Source organism: Gopherus evgoodei, chromosome 4 (genome assembly GCF_007399415.2).
Source record: "Gopherus evgoodei ecotype Sinaloan lineage chromosome 4, rGopEvg1_v1.p, whole genome shotgun sequence".
NCBI lineage: Eukaryota > Metazoa > Chordata > Testudines > Testudinidae > Gopherus > Gopherus evgoodei.
This window is the reverse complement of record NC_044325.1, coordinates 79,373,191-79,393,966: the sequence shown is the minus strand read 5'-3', so window position 1 is coordinate 79,393,966 and position 20,776 is coordinate 79,373,191. Positions and strand designations below refer to the sequence as shown.

General features: G+C 46.7%; 1 protein-coding gene across 2 annotated transcripts in view; it reads left to right on the top strand.

The window, feature by feature from the left end:
• The window catches only part of ALKBH3 (alkB homolog 3, alpha-ketoglutaratedependent dioxygenase), a 63,173-nt gene that overhangs the window by 1,387 nt on the left and 41,010 nt on the right, over positions 1–20,776 (top strand). For both annotated transcript variants that reach the window (XM_030559997.1, XM_030559998.1), the window contains exons 2-6: positions 492–624; positions 3,125–3,237; positions 4,759–4,793; positions 14,664–14,711; positions 17,494–17,597. In XM_030559997.1, coding sequence (XP_030415857.1) covers positions 546–624; positions 3,125–3,237; positions 4,759–4,793; positions 14,664–14,711; positions 17,494–17,597 — 379 coding nt within the window. In that variant the 5' untranslated portion in view covers positions 492–545. The remainder of the gene's footprint in view (positions 1–491; positions 625–3,124; positions 3,238–4,758; positions 4,794–14,663; positions 14,712–17,493; positions 17,598–20,776) is intronic.

Here is a 20,776-nt window from a genome sequence, read left to right as displayed (position 1 = left end):
AGTACAATACTCAGATATAAAATCTCCCTCCTCCCCCCCTTGTGGGGGGATGTGTAGGTCATTTCCCTGTAGAGTTTATGGATTAGAAAGCAGGGTTAGGGAAGAGTGTAAGAAAAGAAGTAAATAGTGAGGAAAGGGACATTTATAGGAAATCAGAATTACTTAATGAGGTCTGCCTGGGCAGGTTTTGTTGGGAGGTAAGCAGTGCCTAATCTGTAATGAAAGAGGTACCGGGGCTCAAGAAAATTGTGTGCCAGGGCACAAGCAATTTTTTTACATTCATAACTGCTGCAGCAAGCCCAGAGGTGCTGGGGTATGAACTGTCAAGCCCTGGAACAAATTAAACAGTGGGGTTAAGGCAAATGATGACGTCCATAATGTGTAATCCACCAGCTCACTAGAAAAGTGTTTCCATAAACTCTGTTGATATTTTAATAATGTACTTGGCTGTAAATTGCCTAACAAACTTGTTTTTTATATTTGAAACACAGGGGGTCATGGGGAATTAGACCAGTCTAAGGTGCTGGAAGATGCTGTGAAAAAGCATGGAAGATAAAAGACGGAGAGCCAGAGTACAGGGTGGTTGGGCTGGACCTGTTAAGAGCAGAACAGCCTCATATGCAGGCAAGATATTGTGTATTTCTTTGTGTGTTCCTGGTTATGTTAATCTTTTTTCTCCTGTCTTTTTTTAAATTTTTCCCTAATATTTTATAGAGATATTCTAATCGTGAATGAATTTGATTTCTTGTGTGATCCTGGACACATCATTTGATTTAAATAGCCCAGCTGGAATATTGGAGAAAACTATAATTTCCATGAGGTTGATACTATAGTTTAGCTGAGTTGAGCTGCCTTGAGGAAATAAATTATATAAAGACTTACTGCTCATCTGTGACCCAGACATTTAGTATTATAGAGGGAGCTGGTAAGAACACCTGTAGCTGGGCTATCTAATGTTTTGCATTAGAAGCCCATGTTTTTTCTAGCACAGGGGTTGGCAACCTTTCAGAAGTGGTGTGCTGAGTCTTCATTTATTCACTCTAATTTAAGATTTTGCATGCAGTAATACATTTTAACGTTTTTAGAAGGTCTCTTTCTAGAAGTCTATAATATATAACTAAACTATTGTTGTGTGTAAAGTAAATAAGGTTTTAAAAATGTTTAAGAAGCTTCATTTAAAATTAGATTAAAATGCAGAGCCTCCCGGACCAGTGGCCAGGACCCGGGAAGTGTGAGTGCCGCTGAAAATCAGCTTGCATGCCGCCTTCGGCCCACAAGCCATTGGTTGCCTACCTCTGTTCTAGCATATAACTTTGCCACCTTGTAACATGAAGATTGAAACTTTCTATGCTTGCCCTCTGCCTTGTGCAGATTTATTTATTTACTTATCTGTTTTTAAATTTCAGAAAAATAGATTATCCATTCTGAGAGAGAAGTTAGGGGAAACAGGTAGAGTAGTTTTGCCAGTGTTAATTTTTTCCCAGCCATTTATTTGAAGAGCTCTAGTATTTTCATGCTTTGAATAAGAACTTGAAATTTGGTAAGATAATAGTCCTGAGATGAGAGAGAGCTTTTTACTACCCATGTAGAAATGTACTGAAATTTGCAGACTTAGAAGCAAGGGAAAGTCTCCATTTGCACATGTAGGACTTGTTATAGACTTACTTTTAAAATCTCTATACATTCTGTCTGCACTGAGGCTGCTACTCCCTACCTCCACTGAGCCTTGTGCATACTAAGCATAGAACTAGTGATCCTGCCTTGGTGGACAGTGCTGCAGCAGCAACAAAATACCATTTGGCCTAGGGGAAGGTGTGCAGGAGGAGACCTTCCACTGGCTAATATTAATAATGCCATGCTCTTCACACTCATTATTATCAAGAAAGTCCTTGTATCTCTGTCTTAGCAAGCAGACAAATCTAATTCCCAAAATTCACGTTGGGATGACTGAGAGGTTGCACAAGGGCACTTCAGAGCTGGGAGTAGAATTCAGGTTTCAAAAATGGTAGACCCAGGTCTATTCCACAGCCTCTTTGCCTTTTTAGAATGATGTGCTAAATCTGTGTTTGGCTGTGCTCTCCATAAGTGTTGTCCAAACTCCTCTGCAGAGCCAGAAATAGAATCCAGGATACCTGATTCCCAGTATTCCCATGCTTGCAAAAAACTAATTATGTAAGTCACCCCAATGTATATTGTCTCCCACTAGTGGTTGATTCATACAGAGGATCACAGCTTATAACCAGTTTCTTCTGTGGCACAAATTGTAATGGTCTGTGTTGGGTATCCGGGTTCCGGTCTTGCTGATGACCGGTACCAGAGTGGGGGTGCTCAGTATGTTTCCACATGAAATGTGGGAGCATTTGTAATTCTGTGGGCCAGTTAATGATAGAAAGGTAAGGGAGGTGTCATTTGATTTGTAAAAATCTACAGAATCACCTCTCTTACCTTGCTATCACTAACTTGCCCACAAAATGAGATTTTACTACATTATGCTCCCAGACTGTGATGGAATTTTTTTTTTAGTTTGATTGTTGTTTTTTTTAACTTAGAAAATGACACACACAAAACTGTTAAAAGAGCATTGCAAACTGAAGTGCTCCGAAAGTAGGAAATGCTGGAATTAAAGTTGCCTCTATCACCTTAATTCAGCCCCCTGGTGTGTAGATTTTTTGGGTATGTAATAAACACATTTCCTAAATATCTTTTAAGTAGAACCGTAATGTTCCCTGAAGCCATGCCACACTCATATTTTCAGCACCACAGGGGGATAAGCTCCTTGATGGAAAGCCTCTACTACCTTTAACTTGCCATAAACAATGACCACTATGATTTTAAATGACTCACTTTGTCAGCTGGGTTGAAACAATTTTTATTTACTTCACTTTATCAATTAGTTAAAAATGCTCCTGTCCTAGATTTTAGGTGCTTTTAATGATTATTAAAAACACATCTGACTCTTCCCTTGCTTTTATTTTTTATCTTTGACTTAAGGGGGAAGTCCTTGAAAACTGAACAGTGATTCCATTAGTTGTCCCTTACAGGAATATTGAGTTTTCCGCATAGTGAGATGTTCATTTCTTTGATTCCACTACTTTGCTTGAGCCTGTTCTTTTCTTTGCCTTAGCTCCGGGGGCTTCTGCAGCCAGGAACCTTGTGTCAGTGGGCACTGATCAGACCTGGATGAGAAGAGAGCAGCTTTCATCCAAAAGACAATTTGTGTTTAAAGAACCAGCAGAGGTAAAAATGTAGATGGGTGTCCTGTCATTTCATCTTTTTTGTTGATAAGTGGAAAAACAACTTATTTTTAAAATTAGTTGGCCATATGTGGAGTAGTAGTTCAAGAATACAGATATCTCAGTCCAAGCTTTTTGGGGCCTCTGTAACACACACTTTACAAACATATTGCATGTGTGGCTTACAGAAAGCTAGGATCATCTTAACTGACCCCAAATATTTTGGTTTTCATTCTCTACCAATCAGTGCTACTTTGTTCCTCAGAAGCAAATAAAATATTCTGGTCTAAAGCCAGAAAAATGAGCTCTGTCTATTGCTCCTTCTGCTGGGAATGCTTCGTTGGCAGCATAGTCAACCTCTGACTTCTGGTGGGCGGAAGAGAGTAAGATCCAAGTTTCAACCCTTACCCCTTGGTCTGCCAGGGGATTACAGGGTAATGTGCTCACCCCAGTGGGAAGTGAGTTTCTTGCATGGAATTGAAGATTGGTTGCTTAGGCCTGTAAGACTGGAAAGGCAGTGCCTCACTTTTTTCTTGTAATTGTGCCAACATGCTCTCTGAATGGGACTACATCCTGCTTTCCTCACATGGAAGGAATTTTACTATGATGAGGCAAACTGAAAATGGTATAGTTGAATGGGCCCTCCAAGAGTGACATTTACTTGAGGGAGAGAAGCTGGTCTCACTGAGACAACTGGAGTGATTATCAGGACAGCATGGTTGCTGATGACTTCCATTCTAGATTTAAGCCCTACTATGTAGGTGCTGACTGTGTGGGTGCTCTGGGGCTAAAGCACCCACCGAAAAAGAATAGGGGGTGCTCAGTACCCAAGAGCCACCAATAGGTGGCAGGAGCATATACATGGCTCACAGTGAAACCAGAAGATGGAAACATCCACCAGCAAAAACAAAAGTTAGCACCTGTCCCCCCTCCCCGCCTTCCTTTCTGTTGAAGTGGTAACAATTAAACCATTCTGGCTTTCACAGGAGACAACCATCCAAGCTATGCAGGGGATTTTAGACTAGTAACTCTTGCTGTCTAGTCTGTCTTTATATTTTTTTGCTGCTTGTCTGAAACTGGAGAATTGCTCAGCCCCTCCCTCCAGGGAGTCGCTTCTGATTTTTAATCTGTGAAGGCAGGGAAAGTGATTCTCCAGTCTCAGCTGGTGTCCAGCAGCTATATGAGCAAACCAATTCTCCTCTAGTTAGCCATACTTGCTATAATTAGCAGGTGACTCCAAAGAAGCACTGGCTGCTGGTGGGTGTTTCAGTGTGATACTGTCACAATTCCAAAACTGCCAGAGAATATATCTGTGTGTTGATTAGCATTTCAGTACTGAGGGGCAGCCAGGTGTTGAAATCCCAAATCCATTCTACTGAGGTGGGGCTGAGACTACAATCAAAGCCCCTTTTGAAGATTTTGATATCTACACAATCACCACAGGGCTAGGAGTTCAGCCCTGTATAGCTGAGGCATGTCAGCCCGTTGGTATAGTTACTTATCTGGTTTTATTGTTGCCTGTCAGGTGGAACGCAAAGCTCCAGAGCCAAGAGTAATAGAGTGAGTATAATACTGACTTCACTACCCTCATTATGTTACTTTCCCCTCCCCCAGCCCATGGTGGGATAGACTAGATGGATCTTCTGCATTTCTAATTGCTATACCCGTGGAGAGAATTTTCAGTACAAAATATGATGTCCAGACTCAACTCTTTGATCCAAAACAGATTTTATATTCAGTAAAGTCCAAATATTTTTTCATTTGTTTTGTTTTGTTGGGTTTGTACAAACTAGTAGGAAAGAACAGTGGGGCTTTGTAATAAATTGGTCAATTATACATAATGGTTTTAGATCTGTGCAAAGGTGGTAGGATTAACACACATAGCTTTCTCCCATCCTCTTTATTCTTTTGCAATGTTTCTATGCTTCGGGTTTGTAACATGTGGGGATAAGGCGTTAGGTTGGGTGTGTTTGGAAGTTTGTAATCCAAAACTAGTGTGTGTTTGTGGGTCCTCCACACTGAAGAATTTCTCTACTTTTCTATTCAGAACAGGAGCAGAATCAGGTAAACTGTTAGGTATATTTTTAACACTTTGGTCAGTGTGTTAATGGTGATGATGACAGTTCCTAGATTTAAAACCTGTTTTTCCTTCCCAACAAAGTTAGCTTGCTGTGTATGTATTATCAGTTCTCCCTTGTTAACATATTTATCTGGAATGATCCTTAATATAAACTGTTCTTCTTCGAGTGCTTACTCATATCCATTCCAGTTAGGTGTGTGCGCACCGCGTGCATGTTCTTTGGAAGATTTTTACCCTAGCAACACCCGGTGGGTCGGCTGGGCGCCCCCTGGAGTGGTGCCGTTATGGCACCGAATATATACCCCTGCCGACCCGTCCGCTCCTCAGTTCCTTCTTACCGCCCGTGTCGGTCGTTGGAACAGTGGAGCGCGGCTTAGCTGATCTCCACTTCCCTAGCTAGTCACTCGTTCTAGTACTTATTGTGTATACAGTTTTATAGTTGTAGTTTATACTTATATTAATCTTTTGTTAACATAGTTAGTGTACATACTTCAGAGAGTTGGAGATTAGCCCCTTCCCCTCTCCTGGTGCCCAGGCCCATGCCTGGTTCACTGGGCTTCAAACCGTGCTCGGCCTGCCGGCGGCCGATGCCAACGGGAGACCCCCACGACTCCTGCCTGAAGTGCCTGGGGGGGAATCCCATCTTACAGATAAGTGCCGGATTTGCAAGTCGTTTAAGCTGCGGACAAAAAAGGAGCGGGACTTTCATCTTAAGCAGCTCCTAATGGAGGCGGCCCTCACTCCTCCGTCTTCGGCATCGAGTGCCGCACAGTCCGCACCGGGGAGAAGTGCCTCGTCGGCACTGGAGAGCACCGGCACCGCCAAGATGCCCCGGAACCAGCCGTCACTGGCCCAGAAGCCATCCCGGCACCGCTCCCTTTCCCCGTGTGCCAAGAAGGTCAAAGCTCCTGCGACTCCAATATCTACACTGCAGTCTGAGCCTCAGCCAAAACTGAGTCGCCCGGCACCAACAACTGCCACAGCACCGACAATCTCGGCATCGTTGATTCCAGCCATGCAAGAGCCTTCGAGTCTGGTGCATGGCAGCTCCCCGGCACACGCCTCGGTAGAGCTTATTGTTCCCACCACACCAGAGACCTTTTCGACGGCGAGGGAACTCATTGCTGTAACGGAGCCCACCCTGCCTCAACCCCCAGCACCGCCGGTACGGGTTGTTGCATCAACAGGGAAGCCTGCCGTGGTCAGACCACCTTCTATCGACGCCGCAGGCAGGCACCTCTTGAGATCGAGGTCTCGCCAGCATTCCCGATCTCGCTGCCAGTCCCGATCTAGGCGCCGCTCGCAGTCCTGGTACCAATCTCCTTCTCGCGGCACTGCTCATGATCCCGCTCTCCGGACCGATACTCCAGACAGTGGTCCAGCTCCCGGCACCGTTCACCATAGAGCTTCATGGTTGACCTCCTGGCACCGCGCTGGTCGCAGGTCCCAGTCAACCTCTCGGCACCGGTACGACTCCCGGTACCGCTCTCCGGTGCGGCACGATGCACGGTACCCTGCGCACAGGGCTCCTCCTATCATAACCTTAGTCCCAGATTTGGACCTTAGCGTCCAAAATATGGGGGTTAGCATGAAAACCTCCAAGCTTAGTTACCAGCTTGGACCTGGTACTTGCTGCCACCACCCAAAAAATTAGAGTGTTTTGGGGCACTCTGGTCCCCCTGAAAAACCTTCCCTGGGGACCCCAAGACCCAAATACCTTGAGTCTCACAACAAAGGGAAATAATCCTTTTTCCCTTCCCCCCTCCAGGTGCTCCTGGAGAGATACACAGACACAAGCTCTGTGAATCCAAACAGAGTGACTCCCCCTCTCCGTTCCCAGTCCTGGAAACAAAAAGCACTTTCCTCTTTACCCAGAGGAAATGCAAAATCAGGCTAGCAAATTCAACACACACACAGATCTCCCCTGATTTCTTCCTCCCACCAATTTCCTGGTGAGTACAGACTCAATTTCCCTGAAGTAAAGAAAAACTCCAACAGGTCTTAAAAGAAAGCTTTATATAAAAAGAAAGAAAAATACATACAAATGGTCTCTCTGTATTAAGGTGACGAAATACAAGGTCAATTGCTTAAAAGAATATTGAATAAACAGCCTTATTCAAAAAGAATACAAATCAAAGCACTCCAGCACTTATATTCATGCAAATACCAAAGAAAAGAAACCATATAACTTACTATCCGATCTCTTTGTCCATACACTTAGAAACAGAAGATTAGAAAACAGAAACTACTTCTCCAAAGCTCAGAGAAAGCAGGCAGACAGAAAACAAAGACCTCAGACACAAAATTCCCTCCACCCAAAGTTGAAAAAATCCGGTTTCCTGATTGGTCCTCTGGTCAGGTGCTTCAGGTGAAAGAGACATTAACCCTTAGCTATCTGTTTATGACACCTCCTCACGTGCTCTCTGCTCCGCCATGGCCATCACGGCACCCATGTGAGTCTTCGCACGCTGATAGCGCCGCATATGGGGATTCAGAACCACAGAGCCGTGTCCTCCAGGACGCTCAGGGTACGGAACAAGTGTCTTAGTGGTCCTTCTGGACGCCTTGGGCATATCACCAGGCCCAAGGCGAACCCACGGTTCCATCTCTTTCCACCCCATCGGAACATCGTGCACCAGAGGCCACTGTTAGCCACCCTCCTCCAGTGGGTACAGACGATTCGGCTCTTGCGCCGGACCCCCAGGTGTTCCCGGACCCTGATGTTCCTCCAGAACAGGAGTCACTAAATGAGCCAACCGTGCCGGGTCTCTCATCCTCCTCTTCACCAGACAAGGCAGTAGCCGGTACTTCTACATTGGGCCCGCCCCCCAATCGACCTCAGAGCCCACCAAGACCTTCTCCGGCGTATTGCCTTAAATATCAACCTCCAGGTGGAGGAGGTCCCGGAGATAGAAGACCCAGTCATAGACATACTGTCGGCAGATGCCCCAACTCGCGTGGCTCTGCCATTCATCCGGTCCATCCAGGCCAAAGCGGATACCATTTGGCAATCTCCAGCGTCTATCCCTCCCACGGCCAGAGGCGTGGAAAGGAAATACATGGTACCCTCTAAAGGGTACGAATATTTATATACCCATCCTCCTCCATGCTCTCTGGTTGTTCAATCTGTGAATGAGCGAGAGCGTCATGGCCAACAAGCCCCTGCCCCAAAATTGCGGGAGGCTAGACGGATGGATCTATTGGGGCGTAAAGTCTACTCCGCTGGAGGCCTCCAACTGCGGGTGGCTAACCAACAGGCCCTGCTCAGCAGGTATAATTATAATACCTGGCAATCGGTGGGTAAGTTGGCTGAACTGGTCCCACAAGACTCCCGCCCAGAATTCTAGGCCCTTCTGGAGGAAGGGAAGAAAATGGCACGGACTTCCCTGCAGGCCTCACTCGACGCTGCTGATTTGGCAGCCAGAACCGTGGCCTCGGGGATTACAATGCGGAGAATATCGTGGTTGCAGGTCTCAGGTCTACCTCCCGAACTACAACACACTATTCAGGACCTTCCGTTTGATGGACAGGGCCTTTTCTCTCAGAAAACGGACCCGAGACTCCAGAGTCTCAAAGACAATCATGTCGTCATGCGTTCCCTCGGGTTGCATACTCCGCAAACCCAACGGAGGTCTTTCCGTACCCAGCCTCAGCACCCTTACCCCCCATCCAGGCCAAGACAAGACTTTAGCAGGAGGCGTGGTCATGGGAACCGCAGACAGCAACCGGGTTCCCAAGGGGGCCAGAATAACGGTCCCGCCAAACCATCAGCGGGACCAAAACCGAACTTTTGAAGGTGCGCCCGGGAGTAGAGCACCAGTCCTTCCCCAGGATCCCTTTCAGTTCTCCAACCGCCTTTCCTCCTTCCTCCCTGCGTGGGCCCAATTAACCTCAGATCATTGGGTCCTACGCACGGTGGAATTTGGATACCACCTCCAATTTTTTTCGCTCCCTCCCCATCCCTCTTCAGGGACCCCTCTCACGAGCAATTCCTCTGGCAAGAGATTCGTACACTCCTTTCCATGGGAGCTATAGAGGAGGTGCTGGAGGAGTTCAGGGGCAAGGGATTTTACTCCCGATATTTCCTAATCCCCAAGGCAAAAGGAGGTCTCTGACCCATCCTGGACCTGCGCGGTCTCAACATCTTTCTGAAGAAGTTGAAGTTCCGCATGGTGTCCATGGGGACCATCATCCCATCCTTGGATCCCGGAGACTGGTACGCTGCTCTCGGCATGAAGGATGCATACTTTCACATCACCATTTACCCTCCACACAGACGGTACCTATGGTTTATGGTGCACCATCAACATTTTCAATTTGCAGTCCTTCCGTTTGGCCTCTCCACCGTGGTTGGGCCTGATGATCAATCTAGAGAAGTCTACTCTAGTGCCCACTCAAAGAATAGAATTCATTGGGGGCATTCTAGACTCCAAACTCGCAACAGCCTGCCTTCCGCTACCCCGGTTTCGGACACTAGTTTCGGTCATAGAAAGCCTTCAAACTTTCCCGACGACCTCGGCCCGTACCTGCCTCAGCCTTCTCAGTCACATGGCTGCATGCACTTTTGTAACCAAGCACGCCAAACTACGCCTGCGTCCCCTTCAAACCTGGCTTGCCTCAGTTTACCGCCCAGGCAGGGATACCATGGATATGGTCATCACCGTTCCTCAAAGCGTCTTTGGCTCCCTCAACAGGTGGCTATCACCTTCCCTGGTGTGTGCAGGAATGCCATTCCAACCGAGACAGCCCTCAGTATCCCTAACGATGGACGTGTCGTCTCTTGGCTGGGGGGCACACTTAGGCCATCGTCGAACACAAGGCCTCTGGTCATCTTAAGAGCTAGCGTTGCACATAAACGTCCGGGAGCTGAGAGCAGTCCGCCTCGCCTGCCAGACATTCCAACATCATCTGCAGGGCCGTTGTGTTCTAGTACTCACGGACAACACAACAGCAATGCACTACATAAATAAGCAGGGAGGGACTCGATCCTCCCCCCTTTGTCAGGAGGTGATCCAGCTGTGGGAATTTTGCATAGCCCACTCTATAGACCTTGTAGCGTCCTTCCTCCCAGGGGCCTGGAACACTCTGGCAGACCATCTCAGCAGATCCTTTCTCTCCCACAAGTGGTCGCTTCGCCCGGACATTGTACATTCCATCTTCCAGAAGTGGGGCTTTCCCCACATAGACCTCTTCTCTTCCTCCAACAACAGGAAGTGTCAGAGTTCTGCTCCTTCCAGGGTCTCGCCCGGGCTCAATATTGGACGCCTTCCTAATCTCTTGGGCGAACCACCTGCTTTACGCCTTTCCACCCTTCCCGATGGTGCACAGGGTTCTCGTAAAGCTTCGCAGGGACAGGGCTCGACTGATCCTGATCGCCCTTGCGTGCCCCGGCAACACTGGTACACCACGTTGCTGGACCACTCGATAGCCAACCCGATCCCCCTGCCCCTTCATCAGGATCTGATAACTCAGGACCACAGCAGGCTTCTCCACCCAGACCTGCAATCCCTCCATCTAACGGCGTGGCTCCTGCCCGGTTAACCCAATCGGAATTAAGCTGCTCTGCCCCTGTGCAAGAGATACTCCTGGGTAGCAGGAAACCTTCTACTCGGTCTACTTACTTAGCCAAGTGGAAACCGTTTTCTTGCTGGTGTCAAACGCGGGATGTCGCACCTACAGAGGTTCCCAACCCCACTATTTTAGACTACCTCTGGTATCTTAAACAACAAGGCCTCGCTATCTCATCCTTGCGAGTGCACTTAGTGGCTACTTTCCACCCCGGAGAAGGTGCTTACTCCATCTTCTCCCACCCTATGGTCTCAAGGTTCCTCAAAGGTTTGGAGTGTCTGTTTCCCCTGGTACGATGCCCCGCCCCTTCCTGGGACCTCAATTTAGTTCTGACAAGACTTACGTCCCCCCCGTTCAAGCCGTTGGCAACCTGCTCACTCTTGTATTTATCGTGGAAAACAGCCTTCCTTGTAGCCATTACATCAGCTAGGAGAGTCTCTGAGCTCCGGGCTCTGATGGTGGACCCACCATACACGGTGTTCCACAAGGACAAGGTGCAGCTACGCCTACATCTGGCATTCCTCCCTAAAGTAGTCTCGGGCTTTTATCTCAACCGGGACATATTCCTGCCGGTCTTCCCCAAACCGCATACATCTCGTAGGGAGCAGCAGTTACATTCGCTCGATGTCCGTAGGGTGCTCGCCTTCTATATTGACCGTATGAGGCCCTTCCGCAAAACGCCCCAACTCTTTGTTGCAGTGGCAGACTGGATGAAAGGCCAGCCCGTCTCTTCACAGAGGATCTCGTCCTGGGTAACAGCGTGCATCCGGGCATGCTACGATCTAGCTCATGCCCTCTCCGGGTCATATTACGGCACATTCTACCAGGGCCCAGGCCTTGTCAGCCGCCTTCTTAGCTTGGGTACCTATTCAGAAGAAATGTTGAGCAGCTACATGGTCTTTGGTACACATCTTTACTTCCCATTATGCCCTGGTCCAACAATCCAGAGACGATGCAGCCTTCAGCTTAGCAGTTTTGCATTCTGCAGTTTCTCACTCCGACTCCACCGCCTAGGTAAGGCTTGGGATTCACCTAATTGGAATGGATATGAGCAAGCACTCGAAGAAGAAAAGACGGTTACTTACCTTTGTAACTGTTGTTCTTCGAGATGTGTTGCTCATATCCATTCCAAAACCCGCCCTCCTTCCCCACTGTCGGAGTAGCTGGCAAGAAGGAACTGAGGAGCGGACGGGTCGGCAGGGGTATATATTCGATGCCATAACGGCGCCATGCCAGGGGGCGCCCAACCGACTTGCCGGGTGTTGCTAGGGTAAAAATTTTCCGATGAACGTGCACCCGGCGCGCGCACACCTAACTGGAATGGATATGAGCAACACATCTCGAAGAACAACAGTTACAAAAGTAAGTAACTATCTTTTTTGGAAGTTACAGCTTGAAATCCCAGACTTCTTGATGTAAGGGCAGATCCAGATGCAGTCAAAATTCCAGGCTACATCTGTCCCATGTTTAGTGCAAATAGCAGGGATGGAAGATCAGACACTTTTTACCATGGCTGAAGAATTGTAGCTGTTCGTAGGTGTGACCGTCAGACTGATAGTGGGGCTGTGTATTCAAGCGCTTCAGGCCATTGATGATCTTCCAGTGTGACATGGAGAGCTCATCCCCAGGATATGCTTATTCCTTGTGTGTCTGCATGTGTCATCCAATCATTAAATTACAGGCTTTGGAATGGAGATTTGTTTGGGGTCAGAGGAGTTTCCTTAATGGGCAGTTCCTCAGATTTGGGTTGTAGAGCTAACTCTTAATATACTGTGCCAGTCATTTATTATTTCTTTCAAAAATTGTAAATATTGCCCTTTTGGGAATTTTACATCTGCAGTTCAAGTACTAGACTAAAGAGCTATTGGTTACAGAAAACTAATCCAGGTGAAACACCCACGTGCCCAGCACTGGTGTGGTTACGAAAATAGTTCCACTTAATATACTCTTGTTGTGGGATGTGCAGAGAGTTTCTGTCCTGATTCACTGAGAAATCATTGCTCTAGGATGTTACTAAATAGCATTTCACTAGAGGCACCTAGAAAAGCTATGAAAGTAGCTGACCTTTCAGTCTGTTTATTAAAGCTTCACAGTTCCTATTTCAGAGTGGGTGATAGAATAATAACAGAAAGGAAAGTACAGCTGTATCAAGAGAACTTAATAAATACATAATTTTTAGAAATACATTGAAGGCTCACTGGCCCTTTTCAGTTGTTCTACTTCCGTTTAAGGGGGGGGGTCAGTGTGGAGGAGACCCCAGCTGCCATTATGAAAATCTGGCAAGCAGGATAGAGTTCATATAATGCCCTTTTTTTACTAAGTCACTGTACATTATTGCACAGGTCTTTTGGGATTACTGCTTTAGCAATCCTCAAACACCTCATGATATGCAATACACAGTTCATTAAATATCATTTTTCTCACCATTATCTACATTAGCTTCTGTGGGCATGCAAATGTGCACAGTGCTGTACAGTAAATAATTGATCTGAGTTCCTGCCCCAAAGAATGTACATTCTAAAGCAAGAGTGTGATGCAGGGCTGCCCAGAGGATTCAGGGGGCCTGGGGCAAAGCAATTTTGGGGGCCTCTTCCATAAAAAAAAGTTGCAGTACTATACAATACTGTATTCTCGTGGGGGCCCCTGCGGGGCCTGGGGCAAATTGCCCTACTTCTCCCTCCCCTCCTCCCCCCACCGAGCGGCCCTGATGTGATGTAGTTGATAGAGCAGAAGACTGAATCAGGAGAGGTGAATTATATTGCTTGTTCTACCACTGACATGCTCTGTAGCCTTGGGCAAGTCGCTTTAACTCTCTGTACTTCATTTTCTCCTTCGTAAAATGAGGATGATGATACGTACCTCACAGGCAACATAATTAATGATCTATGCTTTTAGATTCTTAGACAGAAGTGATGTACAAGTGCAAAGTCTTGTTTATTAATAAAGTCATTGCAAAACATCATACATGGATTGGGTGTGGATGTGAAATCAAATGTATGTGGAAGAAATGCTTCAGAGTACCATGCATTTACTACAGTTCTCTGAGGGTGGGGAGGAGGTGGGTAATGGGGGTTAGTAGGCTGTTCAGGCATATGGGACAGCGTGAAGTTTGGAGCTAGTGAAGGAAACAATGGAAGTAGTTGAGAGACAAGCTCAGGCAGACCATTTATATACCAATATCTGCACTTCACAGCAGTGCAGCAGGTGGCTGATAGAACAACTATTTTACCTCATGCAGCAGTTAAAATTTCATTTTCAAATCTGTCACCTGGTTTATATGTGGCACGTAGCATTTCCCACAGCATATTTATTTTGCTGGGCTAGGTAAAATGAGGGTAACTGTCTTCTAACTGAAGTTCCTGAGCGTGGTCTCCTCAGCATGAGTCAGACTGTGTGTGTTTATATTATGTCTTTGGAAGGGAAATAGGGCGGTGAGGTCCTTTTTCCTTTAGCTCCCCTTCATCATCCCTCTCTACTTTTCTCTGGAGCCTGTAAATCTTGTAGTGAGTATGTGGCCAGAGTGGAGGCTCCCACAAGCAATGCAGGATGATCTGTGAGGGTAGAGCATGTTGTTTCCACAGCACTTCCAGCTTCTGCTGGTACTGTCTCTGGCTTCCTTCTCCCTAGCTTCATTGCTCCTTCACGGTAGTGTGTTGCACTGCCCTTAGACTACTTTCCTTACCCCAGGTTTGCATGTGACTGGACCATGCAAGTCATCCATATGTATTATCTGTTTCTTGTATTTCATCCATCTGATGGCTCTTTCCTCTCCATGTCCTCAGTGAACAGGGCCTGTATGAGATCAGCACGTTGCCAACAGGAGTGTCTCGGTAAGTGGATTGATTTATTTATTAGCACCTTGGTTGCTATTGAGTAATGTAATGACATTCAGTCTTTCGAAGGTCTAATCTCCACTGGGATTTTGGTGATGCAGAGGATGGCTCTGGCAGGGATGTTGTTTCTCCTATGCCACCTTATGTGTAAGATGGTGCTGGAGGGGGGATTCTGGCCCTTGGCATAACTGGTACATCAGGCTGCAGTGATGTGGTTAATTCTGAGCAGCATGGAAAAAGTTAGGAATCTATTGTTGGTGTGAGTGAAAATGAATGTATGCAGGTTATTATTGTGTTCAACTTCCAATGGTGTAGTGGAATAGATAAAGTGGCCTTGATTGATTAGTCCATACTCTAGGTCACTATAAACTCTTGGCTAGCACTGGGCTAGTAACGGCATGTGTTCCTGGGAGTCACAGCAGTGTAACAGAGGGGCATACTAACGGCTAGAGCCCTGCAAATATCTGCTTTATATCCACTGATCATTTTTGTGGATCGCATATCAGATGTAGATACAAATTTTGTATCCATGTAGGGCTCTACTAATGGCCTAAGGAGCCTTGGTACAACAGGATCCAGCTTTTTAACAGGCTGCTAGTAGTTGACTAGCTATAGCAAGGTGTTCTCACCCTTCAAAATGACTACCCCTTTTTATTGCTGATAGAATGTAGGTATATTTCAGCAACAGTTCCACTTGAAACTGGTATATCTGGTAGCAGTAGGTGCTTATTTGCAGAGAATACTTTTTAGTACTTCTAATCCAAAACAGGAGGAGATGCAATGGGTGCAGAAGACACTAGTCCACATTTCCAGTGATCTGTGATCACAACTCTGTAATAAGGAAATGAAACTCATTCCATACACAGCCTTCCTATCAATAAAACCTTCTAGGTAGTCCAGAACAGGAACAAGGCACTCCATGGCTCGTTGTATCACATTGGCCAAGCTTATTGCCAGTCCAGAAATGCCTGCAAAAGCCATGAGAACAGTCCTGATGCTACATTCTAGATCCTCTACATGGAAGAATTCAGCAAATCCCTTGGAGCCTCTTTGGTTAGCTAACCATTCTTGTTTGTCTGTGACTAGCAGGAATCATGATCATCACAGATGTGTTTGTGTGTGGATGCAATTCTCTTGGCTTATGCTTTTCAGGTGTTTTGCAACAAAAGTACTGAAAGAAACAAAGGTCACAATTCTACCTGTTTGTTATTCCATCACTGAAAATGTGGGTCGTAACTGCAAACACTGACTTTAGATCATCCTAATTCTTGATGTCTAGCTTCTGAAGAATCCCTGGGAGGCTTCCCCCTCCCGGTTCCTGCCTGCCAACTTCTTGTTAGGATTCTAGTATTTTCTGGTTAGGCAGAGATTTAGGTGCATTAGGATGGTAATACTCTATGCCTCTAAACTGATCTCTGAATATTATTTATAATCTGACCTGCCAGCAGTGGAGCAAAGACAGCTGTTCTGTCGTCTTTACTTATATTAGGATTATCTGTCTAGTTCTACTTTTCATTAATTTTTATCCTTTTCCTGGTCAAAGCTGTGATATCCTGTGACCTAATAGGAAAGCCAGACAGATAACTTCTATTTTCCACTGACAAATGAATGCATGGTGGCTATATTGTATAGCTAAAGAAGTGATGGAAAAATTTTAGGTATGAAATTTGACTTGCTTTAAAATAATGAAAATATGAACAGAGAACAGTCTTGTGGAATTTAAGGCACTGTAAAAGAGTTACGCACATGCTTAACTTTAAGCCACATGAGTTGAAGCATTTTGCCTGATCAAGGCCTAAAGTGTTACTGCTTCAATACGTTTTAAAACAAAACAAAACAAAAGCTGATAATCTCATGTATTTAACTAGCTAAATGTTTTTAGTTTCCCCTGCTTTATTTGCTTCAGAGTTAGCAGTAATACTTCCCAGATTTTTCTGCCTATCAATAATACAAAAATGTGTGGGGCACGAAGAGGCACTCTATAGACTTGAAGGTTTTCATTTTGGCTCCATCTAAAAACTTGAAAAACTTTTATTTTTTAAACACAAAAGGACAAAATCATTGACCAGCAGGAAGGGGGAAGTGACACACTGCTAGGAAGATTTTACTTTTATTCTTCAGAATTTGTATCTTTTGTATTAATTTGGGGATTCTGTTTGTATGTGCAGTAGGATACAAATGCCAGTTCTTGTAGGACTTGAAAGTCATGCTGTAGATAATCCAGAAGCAGTTTTCCTTAGATGTGCAGTAACATCTAAGGTTCAATCTAAGACCTCAGAACTGCCATAGCTTGGTCATTCTTAATATACCAGAACTTCTCCCAGTTCCTTTACTACGTCCTTTTAGTTGAGTTTCCTTTTGGGGTTGAATACTTTGTAAAAATCTCATGTTGTGCTGCATTGTGGGAGGATATAATGGCTAGAATTTTTAAATTGTGGCTTGTAATTTTGGCTACCTCTGTTTCTGGGTGCCCAACCAGAGAGATCTTAGAGAGGGTAGATTTTCTAAAGGTCGTGAGCTCCTACCTTCTAAACCCTGGCCTTTTTAACTCATCTCCTGTTGGTCACGTGAAAGTGGAGGCACCCAGCATCATTAGATGTTTTTGTAAATCTTGGCCTGTTTCTACAGGAGGTATAATTGCATTTAAATGCAGTCCCACATTATCTGCTGACATCTGCACTATTAACCCTTGAAATTGGAGTATTTAATAAAAACCCAGGTATACACACGGTATACGTTTTCTGCTTACTCTCTTCAATCTGTAACTTTTCTGCAATAGGGTTCATTTGATTCCTGGCTTCATTGACTCAAAACAAGCAGACTGGATGTTTGAACAACTCCTCCAAGAGATCCCCTGGAGGCAGAGAACTCACCTCAGGCAGGGTAAATGTGCAGTATTTCTTTATATAATTGCCTTGACTCCTATGTCAAAATCCTTCCCCTTGTTTTCATTTCCTATCACCTTGACTGTTAGAACTCCCTTGTCTCTTCCCTCCCAAGTCTCAGTTTTCCAGGCTCATGTGTAGAGGGTGCTGCTTCGGCTCAGTTTTTACATATCTAAAGAGGCATGTTCGCATCATCCTATCCTCAAACAACTCTGTGATATCCCATTAATTCCAGATCAAAGTGAAAATTCCCCTCCTAGAACGGCTCTGCTCTGTCCCTTCAAACATTCTCACCACTGATGTTGCTAGAGTCTTCTCCTCTGCATTCCCTCCTTTTTTCTCTTTCTCTTCACACATCATCTCTCATTTAAAGTCTCAGCTGTAAATAATTCTCTTCTCCCTTGTCTTTGCCTACTACATTTTCTTTTTCTGCTTCTATTCTATTTTATTTAATTCTGTAAAGTATATTGGTTGCAATTTGTTAGACTGAAGAACACGGTCTTACTTTAGACTGAGACACTTATGTGTTCAGTAAGCATGTGAAATGCCTGCTATTCCAGTTGTGTTCACTGGGAGGCACCTGTGCTATTTCTTAGCTGCTATTACTCAGCGCTGGGCATAAGGTTATATTATTATTAACTGGTATAGAACAGGCCCAGAGAACCCTTGTCCTAGTCCTGCCAAGCAAGCCGTTGGTCCTAAACAAACCTGTTCAAAGCCTGCATTTCTTCTTTGAGTGCTTGCTCATGTCCATTCCATATTAGGTGTGCGTGCTCACCATATGCACTGGTTCCAGAAGTTTTTCCCTCAGCAGTATCCGTAGGGGACTGGCTCTGGCGCCACTGGAATGGCGCGATATAAGGGGCACCACCAGCTCCCCCAACCCTCAGTTCCTTCTTGCTGCCAGTGACGGTGCTGGAATTTCTGCTGGTTCAGCTGCCATTGTTTCGTTCTCAGTTCTTGCGAAATTTGAAAACCTGTAATATAGTTAGTAGTTCTTAGTTACCCTTAGTAGTAGTTCTCAACTCTTCCTTAGTCCTGAATGGATTCATCCAGGGGATGGGGCATGCCCTGGTCCCAGGCTTTAAGCCCTGCGATCGCTGCAAACAGCCTATGCCCATCAGTGATCCACATACCAGCTACCTAAGGTGCTTAGGTGAAGGGCACGTAAGTGACAAGTGCTGTATCTGCAAGTCCTTCAAACCTAAGACGAAGGAGCATGTCGTCAGTGTGAAAGCACTCCTGATGGAGTAGGCACTCACTCCGGCACCAGAGCACCAGTCCAACTCCGCACTGAGCACTGTGGCATCTGTACACAGTGCTCCACCAGTACCGTCCGCGAGTCGGCACCAATTCCCCCTCCGCAGCTTCTGTGAAGAAGCCAAAAAAGATTGTGAGGGGAAGATCTCCTATCTCCCTAAAGGGAAAGGAGAGAATTGGGACGAGCCACGATCTGTGTCGGGCAGCTCAACACCCCCATTGGGAACTTGGGCCTCAGGTTGAGCGGTGCAGACCATCCCATACTTCGCTTGTGACTCCAGATAGCGGTGCAGGCCGAGGCCAGCTTCAGGTGCTGTTGACACCTGAAGTCCTTCAAACAGCTCAGGTGATCCTGACCGTCGCAGTGCTGCCCACACCAGCTCCAGCAGTACCTCAGTCTTGGGGAAAACCTGCATTGGGACCTATATGTGTGGCCCCGCCTCAGTGGCACCATTCCCCATCGAGAGGGACGTCCTGCTATCACTCGCTCACCTGAAGCCGTCATGCCTCAGGACTAGCGGGGCAGGCTCAGCAGAGCCCTCTTTGGTCCCCGCACCAGGGGCACCAATTTAGGGACTCAAGGCGCACCTCACCAGTGGAATGGCGCAGATCCTCTGAGACATGCGCCACCCAGCACGAACTCCAGGACCAGCCCCAACCTTCTCCAAGGTCCCGATACCAATCCTGGGACCGATCAGATACCAGAGACCGCCGATCGCTGGGCCGTCTCTACCCATCTCCAAGAAGGAGATTGCCCTACTCAGGACGATTCTCCTGGCAACCGACCCGTAGTAGCTTCTGGTCGACGTCCCGGTACTAGTCAAGTAGCGTGAGGCATGGATCGCCGGGTATCCGATGCAGATCCGCCTTACGCCGTCAGTCCCCGAGAGCCAGACCAAGACAGTCTCATTTGGACAGGTCAGCTTCAGGCCACAGCAACCAGCACCAGACGGACAAGAGCCACCACTCAGCCCGATCCTGGTCACCCGGTACCGACCGCTACGCTGGTAACTCTGGCTCGGAACAAAGGTCTCTGACTGCAGAGCAAGTCCCGGTACCGATGATGCAGACTACATTATCAGCAGCGAAACTAGCCCGATGGCCCCAAGAGCAGTGGCCGGTGCCATGGTACCCGACACAACCTTCCCAGACTGCCCAATCAGTTTCGGGAGCCTCAGAAAGGCCAGCAGCCTTGGTATCCTAGCCCTTTCTGGTGCTCGAGGTAAGACCCTGCAGGTTCAGGAGAACCCAGGGGAACAAGCTGCTGGACCACCAGTGGACGTGGATGTTCCTGTGGCACTGGCATCGTCCTCATCGTTGCCGGACAAGGCTGTCATGGGGTCCCCTCACCCAGTGCCTTCAGGATGATGCCAGGGCTCACCAGGAACTTTTGAAGAGGGTCACTTCTAATCTGGGGCTTCAGGCAGAGGAATTAGAGAGTCCGAGGGCTCTTCCGTGTGATGTCCTTGTCTCCCGCAAGGTGATCCTACCCCTTCATTAAGGAGTCTCCAAAACCACTAATGCCCTGTGTCGGACCCCCACTTCCCTGACCCCATATTTGAAAGGGCCAAACTTAAGTACTTTGTGCCAGCCAAAGGGCATGAGTACTTATATTCCCATTCTGCCCCCAGTTCCCTTGTGGTCGAGGCGGTTAACCACAAGGCAAGGCAGGGATAACCTGGGACCACCCCCAAAAATAAAGACTTGAGAAGGATGGATCTTTTCGGACATAAAGTTTATTTGTCTTCCAGCCTTCAGTTGAGAGTAGCCAACCACCACGCCCTCCCTGGCCAACATGACTTCAATATGTGGCAAGCCATGGCCAAGTTCAAAAGGTTGCTCCCCGACGCTTCCAAGAAAGAGTTCGGAGCAATCTTCGATGAGGGTATAACTGCAGCCAGGGTGGCCCTCCATGCG